General features: G+C 44.2%; 1 gene segment (V, D, J or C); it reads left to right on the top strand.

Moving 5' to 3' along the window:
* Nucleotides 1–6,469: 6,469 nt before the first annotated feature.
* LOC115508086 lies at nt 6,470–7,456 on the top strand. The segment is given in 3 exon segments: nt 6,470–6,593; nt 6,695–7,133; nt 7,318–7,456. Coding segments are annotated over 3 exon segments (624 nt in total).
* The last annotated feature ends 3,194 nt before the right edge of the window (nt 7,457–10,650 follow it).

Raw genomic sequence — 10,650 nt, 5'->3', positions numbered from 1 at the left:
TGGGTGTTAATGTATGTGATGAATCACTAAATTTTATTCCCAAAACTAAAACTACACTACATGTTAACTAACAAAGATGTAAATAAATAAAATCTTTAGACATTAAAAAACAGGGGAAAACAAGGAAGGGGACAAATTTTACTACAAATGGTCATAAACAATGGGATCTAGGGCAGTGAATCTACTTGCATTTACCCATTTTATCCCTAACTGGTAGTGGACACTAATTAACAAACGTACTCATGATTCCCAATGTCGGTGCCACGTGAGTTGGAATTCAAACCCCAGCTGCCCTTCCCAGCTCCTCTGTGACCACATCTCATGGGCAGTCTGTCTAGACAGCTGGCATCTATGTATTGCCTGTGTGTAGACGTCCTTGCTCCTGGGCCAGGCCCGTTCACCCAGGTCTGCTGGGTACTCAGAAACCACAGACTAGTCTCAGCTGGCATTCCTTGTACTTCCCATTCCTCACTAGGGAACAAGTTCAGCCTTGAGGATGCATGGTTACCATGTGCTGTTCCACTGGTCTACACCACCTGACACCACCCATGTATTCCAGTTCTTGCTTCTGAAGGGAATTTCCAAACAGATGACAACTTCACTAGTGATTTACACCAAAAAATAATTGGATCCAAGTGAGGGCACAATATTGGATTTTAGCTGCATGTTAAGGGGAACTTTGCTTTCATTCTTAGAAGACAGAGAAGAGGTTTATACCACAGACAAGGTCACAAGGACGGATGCTCCCAGAACCAGCAGTGGACCATTGCCTTACTGAGAAAGGGTACATTTCACTTACAATAGAGGCTGTGAATGTATAACAACTGGAGGGAGTGACCTCAGAGGGTGGAGGGGCCACAGAGGTGGCCAGAACTTCTCTATACCCTCAGGTGAGGGATCTCCCGAGTCATGTCACTTGTCTACAACACAGTCAGGTTTGAGGGTGGCTGTGGTTCTGGTCTTATATCCCAGAGCCCAATTTGTAGGGCTGCCATCGACCTCCACTGGCTAGTGTCCAACATCGTACGATCAAGGCTGCAGAAAACAGGATGCATGTCAGCCCCAGAAGTCCTCTCTCAATGGCAATGACTCCTTTATGTGTCTTTCCTTGCTGTTATCTGTCTTCACGTTTCTTTCCTTACTGTTTCTCTTCACCTCAGAGCATTTGGGGGACATCCATGCATATCCACCTGGGTTCGGTTAGACACTCAGACCCAGAGGGAGACATGGACTTCATGCAAGAAAGTGTCTGTGCCTGGTGATGAGGGGTTTCATCCCACCATTCTCAAGGTATTCCCTCCCACAGATGTGCTGTCTTCAGGACCCACTCATCTTCAGTTCCGAGATGGACATTTGGTGACTGCCCATCTGTGTCCTGAACTCCATCCCCAGACTCATACACATGGCAGTAATATCAATGTCTCAAAATTAATCTCATGTGACAAGTCCCTTTGGCCACATAAGTTATTCTACACAGGTTCAAGAATGACATAGTTGAACACAGTCCACACTGATGTCAGGGAAAGTTCACCTCCATCCCACATGACACTCACATTACCACACCCCCAAATCCTCCAACATGTCAAATCATTAAATATTAAGTCAAGTCCAAAACGTTCCTAAATTTCACTACCTCTAAAACCCCAAATCTAACCACGTAGCTTGGGTAGGGTGAGACTGTGGTACCTTCCAACCTGGGGTGAAAATCTCTCCATCAGCCGACCTGCATTTCTAGAAAACCATTTTTGTTCTTCTGAATGCTTCTGCATGGTAACCATAACATAACAGGTACTGGCATTCCTATGCCAGAAGAAATACAGTGTAATTGAGAAGTGCATCACCAACAAGAAACAATTTGATTATCAATCTGGGGAAACCCATTAGGTTCAAAGACAGAATGCTCTGAATCCAGACTCCAACTTGTCTCTGGGATTGACACTTCCTTTTTTTCTTCAAGGTGGTACATGTCTGAAGCTGAGCACATTTATCCCAGTTTCATGAAAGTAGAATTTCTGAGCCCAAAAATCTTCTTTTGTTCTCTCGATTATCAAATGAAAAGTTCTTCTGACTCTTGCCAGCTGATAACTATTCAAGATTGTTGCTCACCAATGATTAAAGGAAATATAACTGTATATTTATAGGGAAGAAGCAGAGTGAAGGGTTCAAAGAATGGAAAATATGTGGGAGGAGACATCCTCTGAACAGAAGGGTCTGCAGTGCTCATGATGGAAGGGTCTCACCCTTGCATGTTGCATAAATGGGGAGGGGAATAAAGGAGTCACTGTATCTCTGCAGGGGTCTGTGAAACAACAGGAGCATGGGGTCCACTGGGGGCAATCACAACCACCAGGGGGAACTCAGAGACCAGGGAGCTCATGATCCAGGACGAGAGATTGGTTGAGGACTGGTCTCCTCTCAAGGGCTTTCAGATCCAGGCTCTGCACACTTATTCTGACATGAACACAGCAAAGAGTTTGGAAAAGCTGTGAAAACACACAAGTGTCCTCCCTGTTTAAATAAACCATGATAATGGGAATACACAAATTTTCCCAGGTTCAGGCACTGGGATAAATATATCTTTGATCATTCTCACATTAACAAGAGTTTAGAAGTATAATGATCTCCATTCCATAGATGAAGAAATATTTTTAATTAACATCATCCTTCCTGATCTCAGGTGTTTTGCCTTCAACATGTTTTAATAAAATTCAACCATTTTAACGTTATTGAGGCTTTCTTTTTTTAATGTTTATTTATTTTTATGAGAGAGAGAGAGATAGACTACAAGCGGGCAAGGGGAAGAGAGAGAGAGAGGAGACACAGTATCAGAATATGAAGCAGTCTCCAGGCTCTGAGCTGTCAGCACAGAGCACGACACAAGGCTCAGACTCATAAACTGTGAGACCATGACCTGAGTCAAAATCGGACACTTAACCAACTGAGCCACCCAGAGGCTCCATATGGAGGGTTTCCATTGATGTCCACATAGGGTTCATGTGTAAATGACCCCTTGTGTTTGTAGAAAACCCCTGGCATCTCCAGCAGCTCTGTGAGTCTCTGTCGAGGCTTCTCACTCTCTCCAATTTGTGACACAATAGACCTGGCTTCCATCCATCACTCTCCCGGGACTTCTAGAAGGTCAGGAACCTGCAAACCTCACTAGGATGTCCAGCTTTGTCCTGCATGTGGTTCAGGAGGCCGGTGGGTCCCCTGATGGGGAGCACAGGTTCAGATACTGGGACTACTCTCACTTCATATGTGATCTTGGACACTCACATACTCTATCTCTGCTGCAGTGTATCTGTTAACCTGTACAATGGCGGTATACTGATTCTTACCTCAAGTGTTTGGGTGCATATGTGAAAATAAGGATTATCATGGGTACTTATAATCACTGCAGCAAAATCACACATTAATAAATCACAATGTCCTGAAAGATATTGTGACACCAAACACTGCCCCATCCCTTACACCTGCCAAGGGCCACTGCCTTCTTGAGGATTCTATTGCAAAATTTGCTATATTGTAAAAGGACATCTGTATGCTGATTAAACCCTCCCATCCCGGAAACTGTAGCTGGGTGAAGAGCCCCAGCCCCTAAGTGTTCACATTCAGTGATCAGAACAGAACACAGACATCTCACCATGGAGTTTGGGTTCACTTTGGTTTTCCTTGGTTCTATTTTAAACAGTAATTCATGGTGAACAAGAAACACTGACTATGTTAGTGGATATGAGTGAGAGAAACAGTGGATGTGTGACATTTTCCTGACTTGTATCTGTAGATGTCTTGTGTGACGTACAGCTGGTGGAGACTGGGGGAGACCTGAAAGCCTGGCAGGGGAGGGGGTCCCTGAGACTCTCCTGTGCAGTCTCTAGATTCACCTTCAGTAGCTAATTGATGAGGTGGGTCTGCCAGACTCCAGGGAAGGGGCTGAATGGGGGTCGACATATCTGTATGGTATAAGATAAGGACCAAATGTCATTATTTTACTCACTGGAATTCAAAACCATTTGTGAAAAAGGCCATTTTTCCCTAATTTTAATTCTATGAAATCTCATGGAGGATTTGCTGACTGCATCCAGACACATTTCACTCTGGTCTCTGTAATCTGCTCCACTGGTCTGTGTGTCTGACTCTGTGCCAGCAGCACAGTGTTATAGACAATGTACCTCTGCAATACACTTAGAAAGAAGGATGTGTGCTGTCTCCAGGTTTGTTCTTCTTTTGCAGGATTGTTTTCTCACTTCTGTGTGCTTTGTGGTACCATATAAATAAGAATTTCCCAGATACATTCATTGGCATTTTTATTAACTCAACTAATATTAGAAATTATTAGAACAGATAAATGGAATAAAAAGTTTAATAATACAAAAAATTAACAAATTGAAATGGATATCTGGAAAGCTAAATGCAATTGAGAAAGCATCTCTACTAGGAAAATAGGTAAAACTCAAACAGATACAATCAGAATTAAGGAAGGGACATAACTGATACCAAAGAAGTGAAAAACAATAACAGAAAATGCCTAGATAATTATAGACCCATTATTAGATAACAAAGGGCAACTAGGCAATTTCCAGAGACAAACAACCCACAAGACTGTACTTGAAGAAATAGAAAATTAAGAGAATGAAACAAATAAAATTCAACCTATAATCTAATCATACACCGCCCCAAAAGAAAAAAGTCAGCTTAGTAACACAGGGCTTTATCTATGAATTATATCAAAATATAAAAGAGACTTAATGACAATACCTCTCAGACTCTTACCAAAAACTGAAAAGAAAGGAATATGCCCAATTCATCTACAAGACCAACCTTACTATGCTGCAAAATCGAAAGACACCGTAAGAAGAGAAACTAAAGGCCAATATCTCAGATCGACACACATGCAAAACTCCTAGCATAGTGAATGCAACAGCACAATGAAAGGGTCATATGTGACAATGCAGTCACATCTGTTGATCATCCATATAACCATCTATTGATACATATAAAAGTACACAAAATTCACCAAATTGTCATTATTAAAAAATCTCAGCAACTGAGGGAAAGAAAGAAATAACCTCCACAAAATCGTGGCCATAGATGAAAAGCCCATACCCGACAGCATATTTAACAGTGAAACACTGAAGCTTTTCCTGTCACATTAGGAGCCGGGCAAGGATGCTCATTCCCTACATAGGTATTCCACATGGTAACACGAAGACCAGTAAAATATGGCACCCAATGTATGTCATCTTGTCACATTGCTTATTTGGATGAAAGTCACTTGAGTAACAGCTAGTCTAAGGAAACTGTGACCCTTCTTTGTCCCCCTGAGAGCAGGAAATAAATCTCTCTTGGGAAACTTCTTCCCCTCTACCAGAATGGAAGAACCATCCTTAGCACCAGAAATGGGAACTTAGCACCAAGAAGGCTGTACAAACAAGCATTGTTAATTCCTCACTAATTGACTTGCCCAAACCCAAATCTCTATTTAACTCTTTGCAAATCCATTGTTTTTTTATTCTAAAAGGCACAAGTGCCACCTGCTTTCTTCATTCTCTGGGTGTCATATTATTAGGAAGCTTGTGCACATGCAAAATGAAATTTATTCTCTTCTGTAGATCTGTCTTATGTCAATTGAATCCTTAGACCAGACAAAGAACACAGAAGCAAAGAAGGAAAAAGCTTGCTGCTCCTACAAGTTGCAGATGTACCCATAAAAATTAGGTAAGAAAATGAAATAAAGACATGTAAATCAGTAAGAAGAAAATTATTTGTTTGAGAATCACACGAACTTACATATAGTGAAACCTTAGAAACTCCACAAAAAAAGTATCAGAACTAATAAACTCAGGAAAGTTCAGGATACAAATCAACATAAAAAATATGCTGTATTTCCACACACCAAAAACATAGTATATGAAAAAACTAACAAAATCACACAATTGAAAATGGCACAAAAATGGAACACCTGTGTGGCTCAATCCGTTAAGTGCCTACTGTTGATTTTGACTCAGGTCATGATCTCATGGTTCCTCAGTTTAATTCTAAGGCAGGGTCTGCAATGATTGTGCAGAGCCTGCTTGGGATTCTCTGTCCCCTTCTCTCTCTCTGATCTCTCTCTCCTTCTCTCTATCTGTCACACAAAACTAAACACACATTAAAATTATATGGCACAAAATAATGTAGTTAGGATTAAATTTCACTAAAAAGTTAAATAGCATACCAAACATGACCTGCTGGGAGAAAGACATGTAAAATGGCAAACACAGATGAAAAGATAACTGTGTTCACAGATTAGAATTATTTATACTGTCACAGTCCCTTCTGCAAGAAGTGATCTAGAAGTGCTTCTCAAACACTGGTTTTAAATTTGAAACAAATCTAAGTCTGGAGCCCGATATATAGCCAGAGGATATGCAAATAGGGCCCTCCCTGTGCTGATTAAACCAGTCCAGCTCCAACCCTGCAGCTGGGAGAGGAGCCCCAGCCCCGGGAGTCCCAGGTGTTCCCATTCTGTGACCAGCACAGAACATAGAACACAGAACTCCTCACCATGGAATTTGTGCTGGGCTGGGTTTTCCTTGTTGCTCTTTTAAAAGGTAATTCATGGTGAATGATAGACACTGAGTATATGAGTTGACATGACTGAGAAAGAGTGGATGTGTGACAGATTCCTGACCAAGATGTCTTGTGTCTGCAGGTGTCCAGTGTGACGTGCAGCTGGTGGAGTCTGGGGGAGACCTGGTGAAGCCTGGGGGGTCCCTGAGACTCACCTGTGTGGCCTCTGGATTCACCTTCAGTAGCTACTACATGTACTGGGTCCGACAGGCTCCAGGGAAGGGGCTGCAGTGGGTCGCGTATATTAGTAGTAGTGGAGGTAGCACAAGCTACGCAGACTTCGTGAAGGGCCGATTCACCATCTCCAGAGACAACGCCAAGAACACGCTGTATCTGCAGATGAACAGCCTGAAGACCGAGGACACGGCCACATATTACTGTGCAACAGACACAGTGAAAGGACCTCACTGGGAGCCCACACACAAACTTCCCTGCAGGAGGGGATCAGCACCACCGGGGGGCGCACACTATGCACAATTCTGCTTTGTGTTCCCAGGAGCAGGTGCACTTGGAGGTTACAGGCAGGTTTCCTGTCAGGGTCTGGGGCTTCCTCTCCACACAGCAGTTTCTACAGGGAGCCTCTCTGGTCACAGGATTCTGTGTTTATCTATTAACTCTCTGAATTAGCAACTGCGTTGTCATAGGAAAACTACCCTAACATGCACAAAGACACAGTTGTTTGCATTCCTTACTCCTGTCCCTCAGTATGAGTGAATTGCAGACTTCCTGGCGCACAACAGCTGAACCTTTACAGGAGTCCCAGATGCACTCACTGTGCAGCCAGGCCTACAGGAGCCCACAGACCCCCATTATCGTCACTCAGCACTTGTCCCAAACAATGTGACACTTCCCTCCTGGCACTTGCTACTCAGGACTTTAAATGAGCTACAGCTTTATCCGATTCCTCTAAAGAAGAGATAATTCATCTCCATGTATTAGTCAGGATTCTCCCGAGGAACAGAAACCAAAGAAACTGGTTTACATGACTAAATACATTGATAAGACCCACATTCCACTCTCACATGCTGGAGACCCAGGAAAACCAGTGGTGTAATTCTCATCTGATTCGGAACTAGTTTCTAGTCTCAAACGTGAAGAGATGATGATGCAACTCTCAGAACAAGGGCCAGAGGAGACCAATGTTCCAATTCAAACACACACATGGGAAGTAAAACTGAGAGAATTCCTCCTCCCTCTGCAACAGTTTCTATTCAGAACCTTAATGGAATGGGTGATGCCCAAGCAGACAGAAACCACGGATAGAAATGCCAGTCTCTTCTGGAACACATCACAGACATCCACAGAAACAGTGGGGCTTCTGGGCACCATGATGCAGTCAAGATGACACATAAAGGTAATCATGACAAGTCAACCTCCTGTAAACGCGGAGTTCAAGGACTGAACATTTAGAAGTCCATGCCATGACTAGCATGGAGCCTGGTGGGCATAGCTGTGCTTCTGTGGAGAAGGAGGGCAGAGTCGCATATGGAGAATTGTGGTCTGAGAATCCCTTGGGAGACTTGGGGAGAGACAGTTCCCTTCTCGGGGTGCATTTCATAAAGTGTGTGTTGCCTCTCGTGGGGCAGGAGAGCTGACAGGCACCATTGCACTGCCCTGGTCATTAGCATAGGAGCCTCTGCTGAGAGCAGCTAACTGAATGCTGCCTTCATGTTCTTCCTCACCATGAACTCCAAGCCCCTAGTGTTCATGCAACTGCCCTCCTGGGATAAACAGCTCCAGCCACAGCACAGTGAGACCCTCTCCTAGAGGATCAGTGGGGTCCCGGTCATGTTGCGTTCATATAATTTGGAGTTTTCAAACCCAGCTAGAGCTCCTGAGATAAAACATAAGAGCCCTGTGCCACCAGGTGGGCCAATGGTTTGGACACAGACAGGGTGAAGGCAGGGTTCTGATGGAAGCCTGGGACCCACAGGTACAGATTGTTCTCTCTGTGGGAGGGCTTCCTGAACAGGGGAGGCTGGGAACTCCAACTCAAGGGACTAGACAGGGAGCTGATGCCAATATTTCCTCCCACCAATCAGCATGGACAGAATTCAGTGAGCAGCACAGAACCTCCCAGTAGAAGCTGAGCCACTGACACCAAGCTATACCCAACCCCCTTGCCTTCCACAGGTGCTTCCTTACTAGAGAAACAGGGCCTGGAAACCAGATCAGCACCGTGCCCCTCCCTCAAAGACGACATATACCCCCAAAGGCACCAAGTCTACTGACCATATAGTGAGGCATAGCTTCACCTCTAGGGGAAATAGGAATGAGCCTCTTTTACAGGCAGAACAAACTCACCTGGTTAAAACTCACAACATTGTGGACAATGTCTAAACACTCATCACTGGAGACAAGGAGAAACTCTGCAGAGGACTTAGCTGAGGGACAGAGCAGCCAATACACGACAGCACAGTGCACGCAGAATGTGCAACAAATGCTTCCTAAAGTGTCAAGCCCTCAACAGCAATTGAACACTTCTCAATAAAGACACTAATCCAGAAGCAGAAAACAAAACAGGATTTTCTAAGACACTTAAGAAAGCAGAGACATAGACATACACCATGATGGAGGAATTCATCCCAAAAGAAAAAACGATAAAAGGTCATTGCCAGGGATATTATTAAAGCACATATAACTAATATGCCTCAAACAGAATTTCTAAAAACTCTCACAAGGAAATAGAATTTTTCAAAACGATCATAAGGATACTTGCTGTGCTTGAGGAAAGCATAGGAGACATGAAGGATACCCTTACTGCAGATAGAAATGACCTAAAACCCAGTCATGTTGAAATTTTAAATGTTGTAACCAAGATGTTTCAACTCTCCACAGACTAAACCCTACAAACTCGGACCCCTCTGAATGGAGAGTTGTTGAGGCCATAATCTCACATGTGTTCTGACAGGAGCTGTTCCCTCAACTGTCCCTGGCTCTGGCTCTCTCCTGCAGGTGAGCAGGAGTAGGTTAGGAATACTCCACTGAAACCATCTGTCTCCTGCACCTGACTCTCCCACAACATGAGGCCCAGACCTTCCCACACTCAGCTGGAAATGAAGTCAGTTGTGCCAGAACAGATGTGCACCTTGGTTTAGTGGATTGCTCCAGCTCCCCCATGCCCTGGGCAAAACTCTGCAGCTGCAGGTGGGGACAAAATAAGGGCTCAGTTTAGGGGTGAGTGGCAGCTGCACTTCTTTGAGGCTTGCTTGTCCTGGTGGCATGAGACCCCTGCTGTACAAGTCAGGTCTGGGGCGACCAGGCTCCCAGCATCCCTAGTGGACTGTGCCCAGGGCAGATTTTCCATCCTGGGAGTGGGGCTGCAAACAATGAGTGAGTCCCACATCTCAGTGGCACCTGCTGGGGCTTGGCCTCACAGCAAACAGCTTAGGGTCACTGACATCCTGTCCCTCTGGGAAAGAGTCCTCTGAACAGGAGCTGGTCACCAGGAACCCTGTGTATTGGATACAATAGTCTGGAGTTCCTCAGAAAATTAAAAATAGACCTACCCTATGACCCAGCAATAGCACTGCTAGGAATTTATCCAAGGGATACAGGAGTACTGATGCATAGGGGCACTTGTACCCCAATGTTCATAGCAGCACTCTCAACAATAGCCAAATTATGGAAAGAGCCTAAATGTCCATCAACTGATGAATGGATAAAGAAATTGTGGTTTATATACACAATGGAATACTACGTAGCAAAGAGAAAAAATGAAATATGGCCTTTTGTAGCAACGTGGATGGAACTGGAGAGTGTAATGCTAAGTGAAATAAGCCATACAGAGAAAGACAGATACCATATGGTTTCACTCTTATGTGGATCCTGAGAAACTCAACAGGAACCCATGGGGGAGGGGAAGGAAAAAAAAAAGAGGTTAGAGTGGGAGAGAGCCAAAGCATAAGAGACTGTTAAAAACTGAGAACAAACTGAGGGTTGATGGGGGGTGGGAGGGAGGGGAGGGTGGGTGATGGGTATTGAGGAGGGCACCTTTTGGGATGAGCACTGGGTGTTGTATGGAAACCAATTTGTCAA

The sequence above is a fragment of the Lynx canadensis genome, chromosome B3 (assembly GCF_007474595.2).
Source record: "Lynx canadensis isolate LIC74 chromosome B3, mLynCan4.pri.v2, whole genome shotgun sequence".
Lineage (NCBI taxonomy): Eukaryota > Metazoa > Chordata > Mammalia > Carnivora > Felidae > Lynx > Lynx canadensis.
Note: the sequence above shows the minus strand (reverse complement) of the source record. Positions and strands in the feature narration are given on the sequence as shown.